The sequence below is a fragment of the Eriocheir sinensis genome, chromosome 2 (assembly GCF_024679095.1).
Source record: "Eriocheir sinensis breed Jianghai 21 chromosome 2, ASM2467909v1, whole genome shotgun sequence".
Lineage (NCBI taxonomy): Eukaryota > Metazoa > Arthropoda > Malacostraca > Decapoda > Varunidae > Eriocheir > Eriocheir sinensis.
This window is the reverse complement of record NC_066510.1, coordinates 6,319,886-6,346,500: the sequence shown is the minus strand read 5'-3', so window position 1 is coordinate 6,346,500 and position 26,615 is coordinate 6,319,886. Positions and strand designations below refer to the sequence as shown.

Here is a 26,615-nt window from a genome sequence, read left to right as displayed (position 1 = left end):
AAAATGTAAAGGACGAGAAATAAAAGTTATTCAAGCCTTCTGATTTCATGTTTTCTGGCCTTTAATTTTCTATCTAGTGTGTGTGTGTGTGTGTGTGTGTGTGTGCTTTACTGCTCCTCCTCCTCCTCCTCCTCCATTCTTCGCCAACTCTTCTGCTCTACCTCCTCGTCATCTTCTTTCTTCAACTCCCTTTCTCATATTCTTCGTTTACATCATGTTTTTTTGTTTTGTTTTCGTCACTGCTCTCTCTCTCTCTCTCTCTCTCTCTCTCTCTCTCTCTCTCTCTCTCTCTCAGGTGTGTGTAGGAGGGAAAGGATGGGGTGGTTAGGGATCGCGGTGGTAGGCTCTGAGCTGACTTCAAGGGGAAGGAGGAAGTGCGAAATCAGCCTCCTGGAGTTGTTGTGTCTGCCATACGAGAACAGATTGGAAGAAATGGATCCGACGACGAAGAGAAGACTTAATCGCTTTGAATAAACTTAGTAGTGCATTGGACAAAATGAATGGAAGCGACCTGGTTGTGGCAGAGGAGAGGAGGGGCTGAGAGGACACAGTAAGAAGCTGAAAATGGGAATATGTCTTGAAGATAAAAAGAAGTACATTTTTCCATACAGAAGTGTAGATGAGTGGAATGGTCTACAGGAGGAGGTTTTGGAGGCGGGGAGTGTTCACCAAATAAAGGAGAGCTTGGACAAATGTAGACAAGGAGACATGATCATCCCAGCTTAGCTCAGGCCCTGGAAACCACAAATAAGTAAACACACACACACACACACACACACACACACACACACACACACACACACACACACACACACACACACACACACACACACACATTTAATGAAATAGTGGATCTTACAAGAATGTATGAATTATAATTGTATAGGTCTTACAGAATTTTCTTTTAAAGTCACTGAACTGCAGTTGCAGGCCACAAAAGCATTATTATGCACATAAATAAAATATGCCAATAAAGATAATACTGTAATCCTTAGCTTTATAAGAGAATATGCTAGAGTTCCTTAATCTACGTACATTTGATTTGCAATAACAGACTCCATAGGAAAATGAGTTATACTTCCTTAATATACATACTGGTTAAACTGTTTACATTTGATTAATAATAGGAGGAAAAATTAACATGAGCAGGATGTAAAGTTATGATTGTCAAATGAAAGCATGTTTTGATTTCCTCTCTCCATAAAAGCAATGAGCTGCTTTAAGAACTGCCGGTTACAATTAACAGCTGTGTTCCTTCATAAGTCTGATCACTCAAACCACGTGAACTTACTTTAAATTGTAAGACCATCTCTCTCAAAACTGTGAGATATCAATTTCGAATAAAAAGATCTAAAATCAAATTGTTGGTGATGGGGGCTTGATATGGCTTCAGATCTTTGGTGTCTCCATTATTCTTGGGGCAAACTTATCCTACAGGTGCTCCGTTAGGCGCTCATTCCATCTCCTTCTGAAGGGCCGGAGAGCCAGCATGACAGGCAAGATAATGCCAAGGCCAGCTAGGGCAGCAGCTTGAGTGTTGATGACGATGGCTTCATTTTCCATGCGTGAGTACGTTATTTCGTTGGTCACAGTGTCCCTGTGTGTTATGGCAAGAGTAGGGTTAGTAAAGAGGCCCGACATGCTGCAGTCTTTTGATTAATGCCCGGCTGAAACGTGCACCCATTCCATTACTACCAAAGGACAGTTGGTGAACAGGATCAGGAACAGCATCCACCAAAAGCCTTCAGCAAGTTAATGGGAAAAGGTTACAAGAAGAATATTTATTATTACTATTGACTTTTTATTAGTATTCTCAATGACCTTACTTCCAAATAGATAAATTAATGCATACTCCATTTCTGATAGATTTTTGTTATTGATGCAGACTGCAAAAGTGGGAAAAATCCCTGCTTCATCATATCCAACCTATTTATAACAATAGAATTCTGTTGCGTTGAACATTGATAAATTGCCAAAACACTCATTTTTGGAGGACCAAAAGAATGTTTCCTCGATCATAAGAGAAATTGTCTGTATTCACAGCAATTCTGTCTTTGCCAGTTTATCATAAAAGTAGAATGTTTACTTAACACCGGAATCGGACCAATGCGTTGGCGCCATTGTCTGCCTCACCACCCGAGGGTTTAAAAGGAAAGAGGCAACTAACCCTGTTGACCTCCCTCCCCAACCTGTCTCGGTGGGGGTAACTATATGGCATTAATCTATCTGGAGCAAAACGGCCAAGGTGCAGGTAGGTTGTTACTCTCACTGGACATGCGTCAACTTAAATTAGCTGATTTATGAGTCTTGTATGCTACTACTCCACTGTTGTTTGTACTCAACAATATTATCCTGAAAAAAAAAAATCATGTTTCCAGTTTCAGAAATGAAGAGCAGCCTGTCTTCCCATTGGCATTCATTAAACATGCAATAAGCAGCGCTTGATAAGGAGGTAATACACTGTAAATACGTGTCTGTAATAAACTTATGGACACCCGGTGCTGTAGATGCATGTGTCGTCATGTAATGGAGGCCTTCATAGAGCAGTGTCAGAAATTAATACCCATATATAAATTTGCATTTTACGGTACTTAGTGCATAAAGGTTTCATATAAAAATAAGAAACCTGAGTATTATAGATGGGTGGCATTCCACTATAGCTGTTTTATTATATTGAAGAATTGTCAGTCTTCTGGTACTTGCAGATTTAAAAGTTTGGGGTGCAGTGGCTCATGTAAGTGGTAAATACACGTTTTTGATAACTGGTGTAGAGTGTAGCAAGAAAAAATAGTATAAATCAAAAGGGATCTTGAATACTGAAAGTGGGCAGGTAAAAGAAAAGGGGGCATCAAGCATAGCTGTGCATGGTTTCTGTTCTAATCTCTGTATCCTTAGATGTCAAGCCTGTGGTGAGTAAAAACCCATTACCCTTGAGACACAGGGCAGGCTTAACAACTGGGTAACTACAGTCTACCTTCCCCATGTGTCAGGAGGGACCCATTTATCAACCAACCCCAAAAGAGGATGAACAGCTGGATGGGCTACACGACAACTGCCCAGGCCGTGATTAAAACCCGGGTCCACAGATAAACAGCAAGGCATACTTAACACTACACCACAGTGCGTCTGTGGTGAGAGGAAGGTAATTTAGAATGACGATTGAAAAAATGACAAAATTCAAACGGGGAGACTTGTTAATATGCAAAACCAATAATTGTAGGTTAATGGTCTTTTGAGAGACTTACACTGAACAGTAATAATATACAAGAATTAGTGCGCATTGTAAATTACACGCAGCAACTGTCATCTTGTCATGTCAAATTAGGTCAGCTGGTTAACTCTAGAATATAGGATTTGGATAGCATGGGGGATGAGGTAGAGACAGTAGAGTAAAAAGTCGTGTGCAGTGAGGCCGCAGAAGGAAGGGGAGGCATGCAGATATCAAGTCCAGAGAGCAGTTAGCATATTGAGAGGCAGCATTGCAGCGGAATTTATTAAGTAGAAAACTTACTAAAAGGGGAGCTGAGGAGACAAAAAGTGACTGTTCCATATGGCTGTGTGTGTGTGTGTGTGTGTGTGTGTGTGTGTGTGTGTGTGTGTGTGTAATTTTTTTTTTCACCACGGCCTGATCACGAGTTGGACTCGCTTTCGCCAGCAGGTATACCCTCACGACGTGAGCAAGTGCTCATTATTGACCTTTATTGTCGATCTCTGGGTACTGCCAGGGCCTCACACACCACACACCCCATCCCTCTTGCTCAAGGGGGGACAGTAACCATTCCTAGTCAACGGAAAGAATCCGGCCTGAGCGGGGCTCGAACCGCCGCCTGTTTAGCCGTGAAGCCTTGCAGCGCGGCGCTCTAACCGATTGAGCTACTAAAGCGGTGTGTGTGTGTGTGTGTGTGTGTGTGTGTGTGTGTGTGTGTAACCTCCCCATAAATGATGCATACTTCATACTATATACGAAGGGGGGGAATAGCAGAGATGATACAGAATGACTAACCTCAATGAAGCTGATTTAGCAAGGGATGAGATTTGGTTTCAAGTTGATATTTTGAGTTAAGGACATACCAAGTACTATATGTTTATTGTAAAAGGGGGCGGTTGTGTGTTATTGAAAAAAATGGTATAGAGACTCTGGAAGTTTGTGTTTGAGTTGTCAGGTGGAGAAATTGATATATTTGGGCACTGAAGGACACCCAATGCCTCATGGCCCACTCAGAAATTATATCAATTAGGATCATTTTGTAGCGTCCAGCCTCGAGTTGTGTATTTCTTGTGGTGAAGGTTTCTTGTTAAAAATGTTGAGTAATGCAGAGTGGACTCTTCAGAATAGGAGCGGCTAGAATTTTTTTTTTTTAATCATTGATGAACAATAAAATGAGAGTGGGAGATAGAAAACAGCTCTGCAGAACATCACAGTTGATAGGCTTATGGGTAGAACAGGGAGCATTTACCGCAGCGAATATGGATCGGTCTGAAAAAAAAACTTGTGAAGAGAACAGAATGAGGGATGGAAGCCGTTGGTTAGTTTAGTAAGCAAAGGTTTGTGCCAGACTTTGTCAAATGCTTTTGAGATGTCTGAGGCAACAACAAAAGTCTCACCGAAATGGCTAAGAGAGGATGACCATGAGCCACTTGAGAAGGCAAGAGCACCATTACAATTCCCCCTGAGGAATTCATATGAGTGATCAGAGAGAATGGGGATGAAGAAAGGTAACTGAATTGAAACAGAAAGTAGCAGATGCTGCGTCACCACTGCTCTGGCTGGGTATCCATTGTTTGCAAGCACTGTCTGACCAAATGCTTCCATATAAATTCCAGTTTCCATTGATCATTTGATATCGTTATTATGAAATACTCTCATATGAAGAAATATGATTTAGTAAGCCATCGCACCCTTATGAGTAGTTTTGTTGGGTTATAATACCAAATGTTAGAAGGGAGTGTGGCACAAAGAGAGGAGTCACACAAGCACAACATATACAACTACAAGAGAGCAAACTTTATGGGCTTAAGGAAATATTTTGATAGAGCAGATTGGAGGGAACTCAAAGGGACTAGAAAGACGCAGAAGTGGCCTTTTTCCCTAAACTTAAGTGTGGAAAGGCATGTGCCAAAAGCAGGAGAAGGAAATGGAAAAAAAGATTGGTTAACTCCTTGGATGCAGATTTCCTACAAGAAGACACCACCAAGCTACAGTAGTGGAGCAAAAAGTGGCTGCTACAATTCAATGAAGAAAAATGTAAAGTCATGCATACCAATCCCAGATGGAAAACACTCCATTTTCTACCATAGAGGCAGAGAAAGACCTGGGACTTTATGTTGCCAGGCTACCACTGAAGGCGAAATCCATGCCGATTGCAGCGGACGGGTTAATAAACATGTTTGAGACATTAAAAAAATGAAAGGGAAGCAACTTGAATCAACTAGAGGTCAACAATAAAACAGAAAAAGCATACAAAGTGTCTAGAAATAAATATATAACCAGAAGCAAAATTTGAAAGGACAGCTGACAAGTGCAAGGAGGAACCTAAATTGTTCTTCTATAGGTACTGTCAAAAGAGGGAATCAGTAATCTAAAAGTGAAGGGAACGGTCTATGAAGATGTAGGAATGCAAACTGAAATACTAGATGAAAGATTTCAATTGGTCTTTTATAACACAAAGGAGTAACTATAAGTCCACGGCTGAAAACATTACGTACAGGTGCAAGAAGTGCATAAACTACTGCAAGCTCAAGATATAAGAAAGGTCCCAAGGAGTGATGGTATATCTGTTAACAAGAGCGAACACTTTGAAAACGACAAAAATGAAAAGCAGAAGAGAAAGAGGAAATTCAATGATGTCTTGAGGACTAGAAAGGGTTGGCATGAAAGACTATTTGATGAGGTAAAATATAAGAAGAAGAGGTCATGAGTACAAGTTAAAGAAGACTAGATGTGTTAATACCATCAAGAAATTCAGTCTTCCACATAGAAGAATTTATTGTACGGAATGAACTGGATGAGTTGGTGCAGACAAGGAACATCTCTGTCTTTAAAGCTAAGCTACATAAGAACAGACATTGAAACAGGATAACACAAAACTGTATTGTATACTAAGCCAGGCAAGTGCACAAAAAAAACAGACACACACAATACACTCACCATCACAAAAAACTTCATCTAATTTCAGTGCAATAAAAAAATGTACATGAAATGAGTCACACATTTGTAATTTCAGTCTTTCACATATACATTTTCCTCATATTGATCACCTATGTACCATTAGACCCGTCATCATGCAGTCAGACAAAAAAGTAGCATATTTGTTTGTAAAAAAATGTGAGTAATCTTCCTGTTTGCTTTATTCACACAGACAAGGTGCATGCATCTTTCCATCTATTTCTGACACACAGTACACAAACTAAAAGTACATGTACAGTAGGATCTCGCCAAAAACATTTCATTAGTGGCTGAAAAACGGGGTTACTAATGAAAACTTTTTGCATGACATTGAACTGCTCATAAACTACAAGAGTATTTTCACCCACTGTTTCCATTCAAAACATTCCTCTCAGTATCTTTTTTAGGTGAATAAGACACCTAACTGAATCAATCTGAGTGACATGAAACTCACCATAAAGGAGTTAATGGGCAGACTGGTATGATGGCTGTTTCGGGTCTTACGCATGGTCCACTTGCCTCATCCTTATGCTGGCCCCTCATGCCAGGCTAACTCACCTCTAGCAATCTATCTATATCTCCGATGATGTGCTCCCTCACATGAACTTCCTTTCACGTGGTGGCTGCAGCAGAAGTGTCTCCATCTCTCCCTGTTCTGGCACTCCCTCTCAGCACACTCAATCCTGCTACTTCCAACTCTCTCGCTCCAATACTCACTTACCCTATTGATCCACTTCACAGGTGGTCTTCCCCTGACACCCCCTCCCTCAATCCTTCCCTCATACACTCTCTTCAAAAAATAATTCTCCCCAGTTCTCATCACGTGTCCAAACCATCTAAGTGCACCACGCTTCACCCACTCCACAATCCACTCCTTTCACTGCCACACCCTTGCCAAACCTCTCACACTTTTATCTCATCCTGACACACAACATGCACCTCTTACAAAACTCATTTCCACTGCATGTGTTCTCGACTGCTGTGCTGCATTCCTGTCTCTGACGCATATGACACATCATCAACACATCATAAAACCCACCAAAGGCAACTCTCACAACTCTTGGTTATAGAGGCGAAACAGTCACACAGCAGCTCACGCACCACTTTAAACTAAAGAGTATGAGAACCTTGAGCTATTGGGAGAGATCTGGCCTCAACTAAGGACAAGAGACAGTTACACCATGCATCAGTTCAAACTACATGTATACAGCTCTGATTAGTGACAAAAGCGTACACTGTACGGTGGCCAAACTGTGGGAATGGCCATGCAGGTCACTGAAGACCATTCAACTCGGTACTTTCATTTGGATCAAGAGTCACAGACAACACATGATGCATTGTTGGTAAAACTAGGATCTGTGAAGATTCCTTATTGTCTAATATCTTTGGTAACGGCCTGGTCACCCACGGCTCAGAAACTTCCATTCCTTGTGATTTAGTATTGTGTGATATTTTCACCTTCAGAAAAGTAAATGTAAAGCCGCGTCCACACTAGGCCTCGCGAGGCGGCTCATGAAGCGGCTCGTGCACCCGGACTCAGAAAAAACATAGAAAACGTAGGCGCATGAGGCGGCTGCCAGCAACTCTGGCGAGAGGCATTTTGGGGGCATGAGGCTAGACTCATTTGTCGTGAACGGGGCAACATTGGCTGCGCACTGCTCAGTATCATGGCTGAAAACGTTGATGACAACGTGGAGTGGACACCGAGCAACACTCTTTTACTTATTGATATTCTGAACCAGCACCCTTGCATCTGGCAGGTGAAGAACAAACATTATGACTGGCGAGGCAGGATGAGGCAGCCGTGGAAACATAGTGTGGACCAAGGATGAGAGACAAACTAAGGATAGTTCAGTGAAACGTCATCAGCTCAGCAATGACGTCACGTGTTCTATGACGTCACGGCGGTGACGCGCGCTGGAGACCCTCGCCAGCAAGAATCTCATTCGAATCTTGGTTTTATTCAAAGACTTACACATCAAATATGAAGTGTGGTGTTCTCTGATGATAGAGAAGAATTCTATAGATCTTTGGCAAAACCCTGAGCGCAGGCGGGTGGTAGTGGTGGACCGATCGACACTTTTTACATATTTTTAAGCTGGTTAACAACTGCTAAAGCCATACCTAGCTTCTGCTTGGATCTTTTCATGTATTTTCCTTCATAAAGCCTGGGATATATTGTAACAACCCAGCACGGCACGCACAAGAAAAGGAGCACACCGATTGTGACTCCAGCCAAGTTCCACAGCCTAGCTCTTATTTCTCCATTATGAGAGATTATTAAGGATTTGATGTACACATATGTTAATGTACATGCCTTATTTATACATTATAACCTAAAATTACCCATCTAAATAGTTATAACAAAAATATGTAAAAAATAATGTACGTACTAGCTCAATTTTTCCTACCTGGTCCCCTTATTTCTCCATTAAGAGGTTTCTCATGCTTGGTGTGGACACACACCCGTGAGGCGGTGCACGAGGCGCCTCATGAGTCGCCTCGTGAGGCCTAGTGTGGACGCGGCTTTAAGTGTTGGCTCTGATGCGTTTGATGTGTTGATGGACGCACATGAGCCAGGGCTGAGAAGCCACGATAGTCTCCATGTGTAAAGCTAGTATCAATCATCATACCAAACACCTCGCTAACTTTTTTAAAGTGATTTTTACAATACTAGTGTCGCTTCAATAATGACTTATATTGGATCATATATAAAAAAAAATAGTGATATGAGAGGTTCAAGTGGAAAAATGAAGGAAGGTCCTGAGGTGAATCCACCAAAAAATCTGTTTATACACACGTTCAATGTGCAAGTTTGACGACTACGTCATCAAAATAATGGCAAAAAATTGCTATCCAAGATGCAACTAAACACTTTCTTCCATACAAAAAATATGCTAACCAAGAGAATACAAACGTTATTGTAGAAACTTGACATCTATTCTAACTTACCGTTATACTGTTGAAAACGTTATTTAGGAAAGTGTTTTTGCCGAGCTCCTACTGTAGCTGTCTGCTGTACACCTAAATATAAAACTGTTTGTAAAAAGGAGCAATATATTAAGAGCTAAAAAGTAATAAAAATATAAATCTCTAAGTAATGATCTGACACACAGTAAAATAAAAAAAAAGATGAAATATGTAGACTATTCAGGCTCCAGTTTCTCCAGGACTTTTACTGAATTCATTCTACATACATCGTCAAGTACAGAGACCATCATAGATAACTTTGAAACTACATGTTACGTCTTTGCAGCAAAAATATCAGAGATTTACTGTCACGATTTGCACTCCAAGAAACATATGTATTGAAACCCTGTATTATAGAAAACAGGTATAGGATTAACTGACAATGCATAGAAAATAATATATATATATATATATATATATATATATATATATATATATATATATATATATATATATATATATATATATATATATATATATACATATCAAACAAAACTATTCATGGTCTCTGTAGTAATAAGTCTTTTGAGTCATGACATAGTGAGAGCTGGAGGGTGGTTCAACAATAGCCACAGGGTGTCTGCTTCGTGCATAACGGGAGGAGTAGAGAAGGAAGCCCATCAGAATAGCCAGCCCAGCCAAACATGTTGCCTGAGCGTTGATCACCCAGGCTTCTTCCGGCATCTGAGAGTAATTGCTGCAATAGGTGAGGGAAGAGAATGGACTCAAGACCAAAACTGGTGAATGTTTCTACCTAGAAACTTCAAATGTGCTATGCTTGGGCTAAAATGCACCTCATCCTGTGCTTAATGAAGAAACTGCCAGTGCACCAGAAATAAAGAAACCAATGGGAAAACTTTATGATGGCTACAAGTAATGCATGACTATTTATGAAGTGCTAATGCAAGTACTTCCCTTCATAACTTAAAAAGGGAGAAAAAAAGTGCTTTACTATACAATAATGAAACAATATATACATCATAATAATTGGTAAGGTGAGTTGGGGAGGCACAGTACATGTGGACATGATGTAGAATAATATCTGTAGCTATTTTAATGGACTAATATTACTTTGCCTCTAATAGCAAGAAAGGAAAACGGGAGACGTGGCCCGGCGGTGCCACGCGGTGCTGAAATGTTTACTTAAGTTTTATTACTTTTTTATGGTTTTCATGGTCCATTTTGTTCTAGAAGCTTGGGGTGTGCAGGGGAGGTACTGAATATCCAAATATGTTTAGCTGTGACAGAACGAGAAATATCAAAACAGTTTACAGGCCGTGGCTGAGTGGTTAGCGTGCCGGCGCCGCGTCCGGGAGACCCAGGAGGGACGCGGGTTCGAATCCTAGCCGCCACACAGTTGGGTTTTTCAGTCACCGCAGAGTGGCCTAAGACTACCCACATGCTGCCCTGAAGACCACCTACCAACCCGGACTCTTGATAACCTCTCCAAAGAGAGGCTAAAAGATGAGCTCCGGGGGGCAGCATGAGCCAAAACAAGATGGCGCCACTATAAACACTCGCCTGCGCCACAACGGGCTGGGCCGACCATCAGGCCCACCAGTGAAAAAGCCTAACGGTGCAATAGGCCGCGATGTAAACAAAAATATATTCAATGGATGCTGTGTTGACGCTCCATACATCAGCTAGTAAAATGTATGAAATGTAAAGTAATGACCAGTTAGACCAGTGCCCCCCTCGGAACACCTTCATTGTCTTGGGAGACATCAATGCCAGTACTGGCACTGACAGCGTTGGCTACAATCTATATGTTGGTCCCCATTGGTACCAGGAACATCAACAGCTCTCTTCTCCTGAAATTTGCAAGATCCAGTAGGTTAAAAATTGCGGGTTCTTGGTACCAGAGACCAGAGCTGCATCGCTGGACGTGGTATAGCAATGCCGGAGGGGTAGCTAAGGAGATTGACCACATCCTTATAGGTACACATTGGAGGATTCTTCAGAACTGCAGGGTTTACCAGAGTTCTGAGTTCTTTGCAACTGATCATAGGCTTGTTGTTGCAACACTCAAGCTTCATGTCAGGTCAAGAAGAATCTTGAGATGCAACAATGCTGTGTTCCATCTCGAGAGGCTGAAGGACCTGCCATGTGCTCAGGAGTATGAGGTAACAGTCTAAAATTGGTTCAGTGTGCTCAGCACACTTGTGGTATACCTTCAAACATGAGACTCTGGAAGCTGCCAAGGATTGCAGTGGAGAGTGTCCAAGATCTAAGAATAGATTTGCCTCGGCAGAGATACTGGAGAATATTGAGGAGTCGTGCTGCAAAGCTTGCTGGGAATTGGGACCAATACAGGGCTCTGTCATGTAGGACAGGGTCTGGCACTAGTCTTTGCTTTCTAAACTGCCCTCTTTCGGATTCTATCCCTCTCTCTGTTCCTTTATCTCCAGTTTCCTTTCCGGCCGTTCTATCTCTGCGGTGGTAGACGGTCACTGCTCTTCCCCTAAACCTATCCACTCACACAGTTCTTCTGGACAGAGTGGAGTCTAAGGCTCGTCGTCTCATCAGCTCTCCTCCTCCTACTGATAGTCTTCGACCTCTTAAATTCCGCCGCGATGTTGCCTCTATCTTCTATCGATATTTCCACGGTGACTGCTCTTCTGAACTTGCTAACTGCATGCCTCCCCCCCTCCCGCGGCCCCGCTGCACATGACTTTCTACTCATGCTCATCCCTATACTGTCCAAACCCCTTATACAAGAGTTAACCAGCATCTTCACTCTTTCATCCCTCACGCTGGTAAACTCTGGAACAATCTTTCTTCATCTGTATTTCCTCCTGCCTACGACTTGAACTTTTTTCAAGAGGAGGGTATCAGGACACCTCTCCTCCCGAAATTGACCTTTCTTTCGGCCACCTCTTTTGATTCTTTTTTTGGGGGGAGCAGCGAGTAACGGGCTTTTTTATTATTGTTTCCTTTTTTTGTGCCCTTGAGCTGTCTCCTTTGTTGTAAAAAAAAAAAAAAAAAAAAAGGGTCTATAAAGAATCATGGGATATCACTGGAATGACTTTGTGTCAAACCAGCAACTACTCTGTGAGACTGATGCAACATGTATTATCTTCATAGTCTGTCAACACCAGCTCCATCTAAACAGGATGTGGCACACTAACCACAAACCAACCCTGCTCATCGAGCGGTTTCTATAAGAGGCAAACCTAGTAGAGGAGGCCAAGGGGACACCCATGGAGGTTGTGGTTTGAGCAAGTCGACAGATCCTGCCGGGAGGTACTCAGGATGGGAAGGGGGCTTGCATGGAGACTTGCCCGGAAGAACCACTGGGTTTGGTGTCGTAGGGTGGGTGAGGCAACGCGCTCTCCAGTGTATGCCCCCACTGCTTGCTTGATTGATTGTTGCTGCATATTTCAATCTCAGTCATCACTGACACAGCCAGTTTCATCAAATCCACATTCATGTAGTGGAGCGCCACTCTAATGTTGGTTTGGAGCATACATTACATGTTTTCTCGTATTCTTGCCTATGTGTTTCTCTGAGGACAAGTTGTTTTGGAATATAATACCTATATCCTTTTCCTTTTTGTACTTTGTTAACTTTGTTTACAACATGTTAAAACTGTTAAATGTGTTTAAAAGCAAATACAAAGGCAAATGTGGAGGCGTTGGCTGAGTGGTCAGTTTGGGGTGTGGTGTCCTGGAGGAGCCAGGGTCAAGTCCCTCCCAACGCTACAAGCTGACGAGGCCGAGTGGCCCAAGACTACCTGCATGCTGCCCTAAAGATGACCCATCAACTCAGACCCGAACAAAACTTTAGAGTGAATCAAAGACAAGTTCCCAGGGCAACATGAGCCAAGCAAGATGGCACCTCTAAAAACATTTGTCTGTGTCATCAACGGGCTAGGGCCGATCAGCAGACCCCATTAAAATAGCTTACTGGCGCTATAATCTAAACAGATAATTCATAAAAAGAAAATTCCAGGGGTAGTATAAAAGGTTTGCAGGAAAATTTTAAAGCTAGTGAGTTTTACAGCATTCTTTTTTCTTTACATTAACAAAAAATCTATAATAAAAAAAAATAACATTTCATAATTACCATGTAGACAGTTCTTTTGCAAATCCACTGATTTATAATAAAGGCCATCTTTCTAGTGTGCAAAAAGAGAATGGCAAGAGAAGGGAAGTTTATATGGTAGGTGGACATGCTCGGAGGCTGTCAAAAATGGCAGTCTTGAAATGAATATTTTGTTACACGCAGTTTGAGTGAGGCAGGCATCCAGAAACACTGCCACCTCAGCAGTGTTTTGTGATGTACAGTACCCTTCCAAGTTTTGCACTTGCTTCGTTCCGAAGGTATAGCGCTAAACTCAAGGTACTGAAAACACTGAAAAAGCGGTTATTTGTTCCGACCTGTGGAGAAGCTGACTTTTTCCCCCACTTTATTCCTTGTTATCTCAAAATGCGTACCTTGGAAAAGAAAGAGAATGTGAAGAGAAAACCGATTGTTTTGAACTCAGAGCAGAAGGCAGCTGCCTTACGATTGGCTGACAGTCTTGAAAACACGCTTGTGATTCGCTGAGTCCAATGACGTCATCGCGGGCACTAACCCAATCAGCAGCCTTTGACATCCTTTAGATGAAAGCTTTGTGAATCTGAAGTTAACGTTAATAGTTAAATCAATAGTTCGTAGTTTTTACCAAGTGTCATTGGCACATATCTCTGTGAATCTCGCCCCAGCGCGTGTGAACATAGTCAACACGGTCACCCAACTGAGGGAGCCTAAATTTGCTGGTGTCACACTGGACCTTTTACCTCCAACCGCGTTGGTGGTAGAGGCAACCACCAACTCCAACTTTTTCGAGTGTGCTTCACACACGCCCAAGGTCGGTTGCCCGTATTCACAACGTAAACAAAACAGTCGCCCTGTATTGACATGGCGCTGTCGCTAAAGTGCGGCTTGTGTTGCCGTTACCCAAGTTATGGAATTGTTGCTGTATAAATGGATGGAAGAAGCGGTTGTGGTCATGATCATGGCTTCAAAGGCAGGAAGACAGGAGTTCTAGCCAAACCTCGTCAAAGAACTGTGTCTTTTGAACTGTGGTCCCATGGCACTTGTCAGTTAAATAAACAAAGCAGCTCTGCCAGTCCACTTTACGAGTCTCTTGGTGGGCCATCTTCCACTGCTCCTCACTCCTCAGCCACTGCTGTCATCTGTTTTTTTTACATACAGCTGTGCTGTTGCTCGTACCCACAACTGTTTTCTATCTGTATGGACAACTGACAACTTGCTCCCGGTTGGGCGTACGGGCAACTGCGGTTGCCGGTAGCCCCAACGGTTGTAGGAAGATAGACAATGTGACACTGCCTTAAGGCAGCGCACACGACACCTTCCGTAGGTAGACATGACCCGTACATGTCAAAGCAGCGCGAAACTTGGGGTGATAATACGTGAAAGTCAGAATGGTAAGAATTTAGGACTGAGTGTGAAACTCGAGGATCGCGAAACTCGGGAGGGTAGGTACTGTATAAACATTTGTCTGTGTTACCAACGGGCTGGGGCTGATCAGCAGGCCCCATCAAGAAACCTTACTGGTGCTATAGACTAAACAGAAAATTCCAGGGGTAGAATAAAAGGTTTGCAGGAAAATTTCAAAGCTAGTAGGTTTTAAAGCATTCTTCTTTCTTTACATTTACAAAAAAATCCATAACAAAAAACAATTTTATAATTACCATGTACAGTTCTTTTGCAAATCCACTGATTTATAATAGAGACCATCTTTGGAGAGTGTGCAAGAAGAGAATGGCCAGAGAAGGGAAGTTTATATGGTAGGTGGACAGGCTCGGAGGCCGCCAAAATTGGCAGTCTTGAAATTAATATTTTGTTACACGCAGTCTGAGTGAGGCAGGCATCCAGAAACTGTCACCTCAGCAGTGTTTTGTGATGTAGATGATATCGGTGATGGTTTTGTACTTTTAAAGCTACAACAATTTTAAAGCTACTAAATAAACAACATGAAGTATAGTCAGCATTATTTTTTAGTTTTCTTGTAATGTGTCTGTTATGTCATATGTCATTTGTAATATGTCATATGTCACCCATGCTGTGCCCGCATGTGCCAAGTGCTTGCCCAGCAGAGCCAGTGCTGTGCTATGAGTGGTGGTAGGATTTTGTGCTGTACATATCAATATGAAATTATATCTGCACTCTTTGCATAACACCTGCACTTGGCCATAGCTGGGCGTTATCGCGATAAGCTATCGCGATACTTTATCGCTGATAACAAGATCGGGTTATCGGCCATCTGCTACTTATTTAGATATATATCGGTATCTTCGTTACTTTTGTAACCAAACTAGCGATAATCGCTACTTTTTTCCGCCTCTCAGAAAAAGCGTTGTCTCCTCCCTACTGCGCATGCGTGGTCCGGGCGCCCGGTGTTGTATGAAAAAACTTCGGGGTATGAAATATCTTCGGTGAAGAGATTTCATACTTAGATCATCAACATTAAAACACTAGGTTATTTTTTGATGTTAGACTCAAAAATAAATATATCAAAGAGAAAAAACATTTAACTTTCCCCAAAAAATGATTATTCACTGCCTCAAATTTGATATTCCATATTCGTTTGAGAGCATGCCATGGTATTGAAGGCACCGGTGTTGTGTTATTTGGTGTCCCATCGTCAAAAGCTGGCGCTTTTGTTTACAAATACTGGTCTCTCGTGAACTACGCATGTTCAGACCAGTAAGCGTAGCCCTGTACAGTCTCACAAAGCTTTTTAACACATTAAGAGTTGCTGGAAGGCTGAATCAGACATACAGTACCACCATCCTTGCTGTTTCTAGAACGACACTCTGTACATATAAATACAACTCGTACAGAGTGTCGTTCTTGAAAGAGCGGGGATGGTGGAAGTAGTACTGTATGTCTGATTCAGCCTTCAAGCAACTCTTATTTACAGTTAAAAAGCTTTGTGAGACTGTACAGGTCTACGCTTGTTGGTCTGAGCATGCGCACTTCACGAGAGACCAGTGTTTGTAAACAAAAGCGCCAGCTTTTGACGGTGGAGACGCCAAATAACACAACACCGGTTCAGGCGCTTCTAGTATTACCGTCCATAGGTACGTGTCAACGTGTGGTTTTCAGGGTTTGTAAGTTTTCTAAAATACAGATAATGAAAATTTGATTACATCTAGTTTTTTATTTGAAATACCAATATAGTATCGTTTCCGCCTGTCGGACTTATCGCTAGCTAGTATCGGAATTGTGGAATAATATCGGGTATCGGTTATCGGTTATCGCCTATATTTGTGTTTCCAGTTAACGAATATCGGTCATCACCGATAAGGTTTTCCATTATCAATTATCGGTTATCGGGAATAAGGTTTTCTGTTATCGTGCCCAGCTATGCACTTGGCACATGTGGGCACAAGATGGGTGAAGGAAAGACATATAATAAAAAAAAAATCAGTAAAAAATAAAGCTGACTGTAAAATTAATATCGTTTTAGCTTTAGAAATGCTGTAGCTTCTAAAGCATCAAACCTACCACTGATACTGTTCACAACCCAAAGTCTGCTTAGGTGAGTGTTTCTAGATACTCCAGAGCCACTCATATCGGGCATACGTTATTGAGTTTTCATTTTAGGACTTCCAGACTTTTCCTCATACAAGGAGAGCCTCACTAAGCTGAGGCTCACTCATCACTTAAAAAATAGCTCCCCATCTCTCCTAGCATGCTGATATTATTTAACCACACCAATGTCATATCAGAGCTCTTCATAAAACTACATAGGTGCTTAGGAGATTAAGTGCCCATATAATATGTACTTGTACAACAAGACATCTGATGCAGCAACTAATCAGGTGGGTGTCACAGTCTGTGATGTAATGAAGGTGAAAGTGATTACAAGTGTGCTGTTATAATCTGTAGCAGTTAACCTCATGCAGAACATAAGTAGCCTATGTGTAAAAAGCAGGTGTTGCCGTAGATGGAACTGCTGCAACTTTTGGCCTTCCCAATGAACCCCCCCAAAAAATTACGTTACTTGTCTGATAAAATGTTTTGTTGCTAATACTAAGTGAGCTGCAACTCATCATGCAAGTGCTGTGTGGTTCCAGGGATATACGTAATATGATTACAGAAGGATCTCACCAATGGTTATTTCTAGTATGACATTTTTTACCATATCGGTAAGTTAGAATTGACACCCAGTTTCTATGATAACATTTGGAATCCCTCAAACGTTTATTTGCCAGGAGGAAGCGTCCGGTTGCAACTTGGATTTTTTGTTTGCCGCCACCTTGATGATGTACAGTAGACAGACTTGCATCTTGGACACATGTGTAAAGGAATTTTCTGATGTTGCTAGCTCAGGAGTTTCATCAATGTCTCTCATTTGAACCCCTATTATCACAACCTTTTAACAGTTGAAATAATATGAATTGTTACTGCATTGACTGGAGTAATATAAAACTCACTTTAAAGGACTTATTGAGATGTTTGGCGTGATGATTGCTTCAAGACTTCTACGTAATTCTGTGGCGTACTAATTCACAGACAGTGGGTCATATTCTCAAGGGGACCGTCCGGTAGTGAGCCACTGAGAAATACATGTGGGCTAGGACAGTTCACCCATGGCCGGTTTGGGAAATTTTTCTATATTTAAAGAGCAAATTTAAAGGTCACGCGCACCCCCTGACTCACATCGACAACTGATTTTTGTTTACATCAATATTTATGGTAAAATATCATTACACAAGTAATTATTAATATTTCTGATGCATTTTTTGATAAATCGCACATCTGGCAGTGAAGCTAGGCAGGAGTGTAATGTAGAGCCGACGGCCTGCTTAGAGCTCTTAGAACGTTGTATGATGATAGGTCCAGGAAGGACAGAAAAAACGATCACAGACTCCAGCCAAACGATCAAAGAAAAAGCAGAAAATACGTGTCAGTGAAGGATATGAGGCTGGAAACTATTGATAAAACCTGGCGACAATGAGGAAGGTCGCGCCTTCTGAAACCCTCGTTCTTAGAACGAAAATACTTTTTTTTTTTTTACGTGTTAGCCTATAGCGCCGGTAGGCTTTCTTGAAGCGTCTGGTGGTCGGCCCCAGCCTGTCATGGTGCAGGCAAGTATTTATAGTGGCGCCATCTATTCTTGTCTCATGCTGCCCCCCTGGAGCTCGTTCTTGATTCACTTGGATGATTTCCTCTAGAGTCCAGGTTGACAGGTGGTCTTCCGCACAGCATGTGGGTAGTCTTATGCCACTTGGCGGTGACTGAAAAATCCCAGGTGGTAGCAGTGCTAAGTCTATATACACCGAGTCAAATCATAAGCAGGTACGTGGGAGGAGACACGGCAGAGGCGTCGTTTATGCGTGACACTGCTTGGAGCCAAACTAGAGAATGTAGAAACAGGGATTTAGAGAAAACGAAGAAAGGCGGACTAATTTTAAATCAATCACTTCAACATGCCTTCCCTCACACCTCACACCGCCGTTTGTAGGCATTGGAATTACAGTCACGCAATACCACAATAAAAAAGACATTTTTTCGTCAGTGGGTTGCATGAACGCGCTGTGAAAGTAGGCGAGAATGCACATCCAGAGTGCAGATACAGCCCCAACTTTAGTCACCCCTGAACTGGCGGGTATTTTTTTTTTTTTTTAGCTTCAAGTGACGTCATCCCGCTGCTCCGCCCCAAAACCGCCTCCTGCGCGTACCGGTCGCAATTTTGAAGCAGAGTGACTTGACTTAGTATATAGAGACTTACGTAGCGTTGGATTCAAACCCGCGTTGTCAAGAACGCGGTGAATGCAGGGCACGCACGCTAACCACTCAGCCACCGCCTACCCAAACACAAACATTTTATTTATTTATTTACATTGTAAGGGGGACCACGTGCAATATAAAAAGATAGCATGCATCAGGAATATGCTTAGAAACATGTTTGCAAACTTAGAATATGTAATTTTGGCGACTCGTAACAATAAATAATCTGAGAGCTAGAAATAGAGGAGAAAAAAAAACTTTAAGGCCGTTTTCTCAAAACAGTTTTTCTGACATTTTTCCCTATTTCTTCGTCCCAAATTAACCGATTTTAATGTTTTAGATACCATTTTAAAGATGACTGAATGCACAATGATAAAAAACAGAGACTTTCTTTTTTTTCACGAAAAATCGTGAACCGTTTAAACGCAAGTGAAAAAAAAATCATGTTGAAAAATAAGAGAAATTGAAATATCTGGCTCTTTATTTTTGCTTTACCACTTGCAAGTTTTATATTTATGCAAAAATGTATCGTAAATACGTGATGAACTGAATGGAATGGAATATTTTTGAAATTGAAAAAAAAATCGATATATATATATATATATATATCTATATATATATATATATATATATATATATATATATATATATATATGTATATATATATATATATATATACATATATATACAGATATATATATATATACACACCAGGTATTCATTATATATGAGGGTTATGTTCTGCAAAAAGCTCGTATAATGTGAATTCGCATATATCCAACCTGTCATCTCATTGATTATAGGGGGTTATGTTCCACGACCTGTTTTCTAACCCTCTAACCTCTGGCACCGTTTCACAATAATAAAGCACTAAAGCAACAGTTAAAATGTGCATGTTTTTTTCTACTGTATAACGTACTGTATATTCATATGTATTTTGATTCCTACTGAAGTTATATGTACCCCATTCAGGGTAGAGCTTCTCCGAGTCTGACAGCCCAGAGCTGCTGATTGCTTCCGGGGAGACACACCTAAAGTCTACGATTTAAATAAGTAGCTACCTGAGGATTAACTTTAGGATCAGAGGGAGGAAAAGGTTAATTATATGCGAGGAAAGTGCGGGAAAACATTTGCACCCACCGCCCTATAGTGCGAGTCGGCCACCATACCTCACCAACCAGTCGCACCAGCACCGCTACTCGCGTAATAGCAAATTTTTCTTGCATAAAATGAATACTTGGCACATTTAGGTTATTCGCATATCAGCGAATTCGCATATTTCGAACTCGCATATATCGAATACCCGGATATATATATATATATATATATATATATATATATATATATCTATATATATATATATATATATATATATATATATATATATATATATATATATATATATATATATATATATATATATATATATATATATATATATATATATATATATATATATATATATATATATATATATATATATATATATATATATATATATATATATATATATATATATATATATATATTGAAACTTCTGCAATATTCTCACATCATTCAGGTCTAAAAGGTATTACTGAGTTAGATTTTTTGGTCCAATAGTTTTAAAAATAGAAATCTACCGGACAGTTCCCCTAAACATCTCGGCGTCCAAGCACACACATCTGACAAAGCTTTCGTAAGTATTCTGAGTATTTCCAGGGGTAGTTGTATGACCCTAATGGTAGTTTGACCCTTTTGTCCGATGAATGTAAAAAAAAATCATTAGAATCCGATTAATCTCCTTTTCGGCTTTTGGAAACAGTTGGTGTGAGACAGAAGCATCTGATAATACTGACCCACTCTGACCCACTGCGCCCAGCTCACACGCTTACGTCACCACCTTATCAAATCTGTCAGAGCCAACCATTACACTTACTGGTTATATTGGTGATGAGCTAAAACAACAGCACACACACAACTTCGCACCACAGAGCACGATACCTTTTGAGACTACTGAGCTATGGGTGACATGGCCAAAACTAAACTCTTGATGATATGAAAACATCATGCATCGTACGTTGTTTGTGCTTCTTGATACACATGTAAATATACGTATTGTCAAGAAGTCTCTTGACAATGCAGTGAACTGGATATTAATAACCTGCATACCTAATAATCTGCAATATGACCATTCCTGGAGTCTGGTCATAATGCAGTCACAGGCGACCCTTCATGTATTGTATTATTGTCTCTTGCACTTGGTTGTGGCTGAGTCACCACTTAGTGACCACTAGCTCAAAAGTTCGTGGTTCTATACAGTACCATCTCGGGTTGCGCGCTATCCGAGTTTCGCGCTTACTCCTTAGACTCCTAAATTCTTACCATCCCGACTTTCGCGCATTATCGCCCCGAGTTTCGCGCTGCTTTGACATGTACGGGTTACGTCTACCTACCGTCGGCGTCACGCGTAATTCCTTAAGGCGGTGTCACACTGGCCGTTTTCTTCCAACCGTTGGGGGTACTGGCAACAGCGGTTGCCCGTGCGCCCAACCGGGAGCGAGTTGTCGGTTGTCCTTACGGATGGAAAACGATTTGGGGTACGAGCAACCGCGCGGCTGTATGTAAACAAACATACGACGGCAATGGCTGAGGAGTGAGGAGCAGTGGAAAATGGCCAACCAAGAAACTTGTAAAGTAGACTGGCAGAGCTGCTTTGTTTGCGATTCGATTGACAAGATAAGAGATAACACCCCGTGCTGTGGGGCCACAGTTAAAATAACTCTTCTCCATTCTATGAAAACTGTAGAAGGACAACGTCTTCACAGCACAGTTCTCTGACAAGGTTTGGGTAAGCACTCCTGTCCTCCTATCTTTGAAGCCATGATCACACTCACAACCGCTTCTTCCTTTCATTTAACTGCGGCAACAAGTCCATAACTTGGGTAACGGCAGTATAAGCCTCAGTTCAGCAGACGGCGCCATGTCGATACAGGGTGACGCCACTGCTTTGTTTATGTTGTGAAAACGGACAACCGACCTTGGCCACCCACACCCGGAAAAGTTGGAGTTGCTGGTCGCCCCTAGCGGCAACACGGTTGGAGGAAAAAGGTCCAGCTGCTTATAGGCGCGGTCACACAAGCTACTTTTTCGGTAATTTTCCACGAAATTATTTCCCGACAATTTTCTGCCTCGAATTTATCCTCATCTTTGGCCACAAGGAGGACTGTTACATTCTGGGATATATCAAATGAAAAGCAAAACAAACAATGGATCCAGACGTTGCAGAGGTTGCTTTGTGGTGTTTGCTAGAGAAAAGGAAAAAATATGAAAAGAAAGCATTTGTTGGTTTATGAGTGGTTAGCTCGGAGACACAGGGAGAGTGTGTTACACCTTGCTACCATTAAGTGCCACGAGAACTTAGCAGTGAGGACCCAGACATGATGAAGCATGTGGCTACGCTTGGACAAGACTCAAATCCAAGACCTGCTTAGCCTGATTACTTCAAGCTTTTCTAGCTTCGTGGAACTCATTGTGGTACTGGTATAAACACGCGGATAGCTACTGAAAAGATCAGCTGATAATATATATATATATATATATATATATATATATATATATATATATATATATATATATATATATATATATATATATATATATATATATATATACGCTCTTCTTGTGAACACAACTTACCGACCTCACGAGAAAATAACAGACATGCTGGTGACTAAGTTTCTGACTAGAAATTCGATGAGTTTCCTGTAAAATGTAGCCGACTTTGAATCTGTACAAAATTCCCGAGAAACTAGCGGTTGGGTGACCGTGTTCACACGTGCTGGGGCGGGATTCGCAGAGATGCGCACTGATGGCCCGCGGTAAAAACTACGAACAATTGCTTAAACTGTCAACGTTGACCAGATTCACAAAGCTTTGGTTTCGTCATAGTTAGATGCCATTGATTGGATGGGCGCCAGCGATGACGTCATCGGACTCGACGAAACAAGCGTGTTTTCAGGACTCAGCCAATCATAAGGCAGCCAGCCGCCTTCAGCTGCGGCTTCAAAGCGACCCGTCCTCTCTTCACATTTTCTTCCTTTTTCCAAGGTACGTATTTTGAGATAACAAGGGAGTAAAGTGGAAAAAAAGGGCCGGAACCAATAAGTGCCTTTTCAGTGTTTTCAACATAGCTGGGCACGATAACAGAAAACCTTATTCCCGATAACCGATAACTGATAATGAAAAACCTTAGCGGCGATAACCGATATTCGTTAACTAGAGACACAAATATAGGCGATAACCGATAACCGATACCCGATATAAATCCACAATTCCGATACTAGCTAGCGATAAGTCCGATAGGCGAAAACGATACTATATTGATATTTCAGATAGAACAACATTGATGAATTCAAATTTTCATTATCTGTATTTTAGGAAACTTACAAAACCTTAAAACCACACGTTGACACGTACCTATGGACGGTAATACTAGAAATGCCTGAACCGGTGTTGTGTTATTTGGCGTCCCCACCGTCAAAAATTGTTTACAAACACTGGTCTCTCGTGAACGGTGCATGCTCAGACCAGCAAGCGTAGACCTGTACAGTCTCACAAAGCTTTTAAACCGTAATTAAGAGTTGCTGGAAGGCTGAATCAGACATACAGTAACACCATCCTCGCTGTTTCTAGAACGACACTCTGTACGAGTTGTATTTATATGTACAGAGTGTACATCGTTCTAGAAACAGCGAGTGTTTGATTCAGCTTTCCAGCAACTCTTAATGTGTTAAAAAAGCATTGTGAGACTGTACAGGTCTACACTTAATGGTCTGAGCATGCGCAGTTCACGAGAGACCAGTGTTTGTAACACAACACCGGGTGCCTTCAGTATCATGGCATGGTCACAAACGAATATGGAATATCAAATTTGAGGCAGTGAATAATCATTTTGGGGGCAAAGTTAAATGATTTTTCTCTATGATATATTGATTTTTGAGTAGCATAAAAAAATAACCTAGTGTTTTAATTTTCATGATCTAAGTATGAAATCTCATCACCGAAGATATTTCATACCCCTAAGTTTTTTCATACAACACCGGTCCACGCATGCGCAGTAAGGGGACAACGTTTTTTTCTGAGAGGCGGAAAAAAAGTAGCGATTATCGCTAGTTTGGTTACAAAAGTAACGAAGATACCGATATATATTTAAATAAGTAGCGGATGGCCGATAACCCGATTTTGTTATCAGCGATAAAGTATCGCGATAACTTATCGCGATAACGCCCAGCTATGGTTTTCAATACCCCGAGTTTCGCGATCCGCGAGTTTAGCGCTATACCTTCGGAAAGAAGCAAGCACGAAACTCGGGAGGGTGAGTAGTTGAAAGTGGTACGTGAGCTGCTGTGTGATGCCTTTGCCTCTATAGTCAGTAATTGTTTTGGTTGGCTTTGATGGGTTTTAGGGAACAGCGTGGAGATGGGACAAATGATATGTCACAGGCTGAGTCACCTGCTAGCTCCAAAGTTCGTAGTTCTATAGATGAAAGGGGTACATGTGCTGCTGTGTGATGCTTTTGCCTCTATAATCAGTAATTGTAATGGTTGGCTTTGATGGGATTTAGCAGACAGCGTATGAATGGGACAAATAATGCTTTACGGTACTTGCCATGCACAAACTTTGGAACAACCATTATATAACAAAATATGAAGGGAGTTTCATATTCATGTTTATTCGGATTCTTATTACTTTAGCTAGTAGTAGAGACTGACAAGAGTGGTTGAGCTGGGAAAAATGGGTGAAAGTCCTAGGATGGAGGTACAGATATTTTATGTCACAAATAACACTTTTTTTTAATAACAGGGCTTTTCCGGCACCAAGTAGATATTATCGGCAAGATCCTACTGTATGTTACTTAAATAGAAATATTGGTCTACATCTATGAGTGCAAACAGTAAGGATTTGTCATATATAGAGTGCTCAAGGAGACAGGTAGCCAAAACCTACCTCAAATTGATTACACAGCAGGAGATGCTGAACAGTTTGATGATGCCACATGTCCACACAGACAATACAGGGACATAAGGTCTGTGTGTGGTGGCCAGTAACTGTATGCGAGGCTCTGAGCACAGACTTTCACTGGAGTATTTGAATAGTAGTTTGGTTTTATAAACATAGCTACATCAACTTCTTAAACATGTATGCACTATACTGTTGCAAATTTCAATAACTTTTGTTTGGTTGAAGATACCTATAACATCATGAAACCAGGCTTTGCAGAAGACATTCCAAAGAGGTGTGTGTGATGTCAAAATAATTATCACTAAGCAACGAGAAAATCTTGATGCCAACCAGCATATAGTTTTCTCATTTCCCATAACACAGAATTACTAGACCTGCCTCCCAAAGTCAGAGAGAGTTCCTAAATTTGTCTGGCACCCACAGTGTTTTGCCCACACTCACGTCACACCCACACGATTCCTTAATATATGACCTGCATCTGCAATATCTGTGCTCACACCTGCCCAGCATCCACAAACTTTTTCAGCAGGTAACCAACACCCACACCCCACCCACAATGTTGTCACAGTGTTGTCCCACATCCTCCACTTGCGGTAAACTTTTGGAATATTCTTCAATGGTATTAATAGCCTCATGCCCACAATCTTTTGCAACTGAGAACAAACCCCCATCCTCACCCACAATGTCGGCCCTCGTCCTACCCAAAAGGTAAAGTTTTAGTACAGGGGGTCCTCGGGTTACGATGGCCTCGACCTACGACGTTTCGTGGTTACGACGCGGTTCCCATATATGATACATAAAACAATTCTTGTTTCGACTTCCAACATTTGCTTCGTAAATACAAACTTCGAGCGGGAATTAGTTTGTTAAGCGCGGCGGAAGAATACTCAGAGACAGGACCACATGAGCGTAGCTCACTTCCTTTAAATCACAACTAGGTAAATACAGGGAAGGGGAAAGGGAGGAGGAGGGGGACAGGGTGAGTGATAAAAAAAAAAAAAAAAATACAGATAGAGGATGTAAGAAGGGAGAACAAAGAAAAGGAGTGGAGGAAACAGAGAGAGATAGAGAGGATAAAAACAAGGAAAAAGGAGAAGGTTGTGGAGAGGGAGGGGCAGAAGGGAGAGTCAGGTCAGGGCTTCGGTCAAGACATGATCTGACTCTCCCTTCTGCCCATTCCTCCCCACACCCTTCCCATTTCGCCTTCTATGTGTGTGTGTGTGTGTGTGTGTGTGTGTGTGTGTGTGTGTGTGTGTGTGTGTGTTCACATAATCTAATGGGGAAGGAAAATAAGACGAAGAAACATGGAAACATGGAAATGCAGGCAACAGAAAGCCTATTGGCTCATTACGAGGTTGCCCGCTTTGGTGATTTAATCTGCTCGACAGCCACTTGGTGCTTGAAGAGCAGATGAAAGCACCTCGATATTCAGTTTACTCCCGACGCAGCGAAATGACGGTCGATTCTATATTTGAAGAAGTTGATGGTATTCGCATTTACTACTTCTGAGGGAAGACTGTTCCAGTGGCGGATGACTCGGTTTGAAAAGAAACTCCTTCCAGTGTCTGTGTTACATCGACTCGACTGAATGGATAAACCGTTCTTTCTAGTTCTTGAGTTGGTTTGCAGTTCAAAGAATTTGGAGTAATCGATGTTATTGATTTTTTTCAGGTACTTGAAAACTTGAATCATATCCCCTCATAGGCGTCTTTTCTCCATTGTAAAAACA

The 26,615-nt window shown here is 41.5% G+C and overlaps 1 protein-coding gene across 4 annotated transcripts in view; it reads right to left on the bottom strand.

Annotated features, from left to right (window-relative positions):
• Nucleotides 1–289: 289 nt before the first annotated feature.
• LOC126998895 (plasma membrane ascorbate-dependent reductase CYBRD1-like) overlaps nucleotides 290–26,615 on the bottom strand; it is a 54,876-nt gene continuing 28,550 nt past the window's right edge. For 2 of the 4 annotated variants that reach the window (XM_050861098.1, XM_050861107.1), the window contains exon 4: nucleotides 6,331–9,833. In XM_050861098.1, the coding sequence (XP_050717055.1) occupies nucleotides 9,632–9,833 (202 nt within the window). In that variant the 3' untranslated portion in view covers nucleotides 6,331–9,631. Of the gene's footprint in view, nucleotides 1,598–4,605; nucleotides 4,671–6,330; nucleotides 9,834–26,615 lie in introns of those variants that run through there. The other 2 variants (XM_050861127.1, XM_050861116.1) reach the window with 2 other exon arrangements.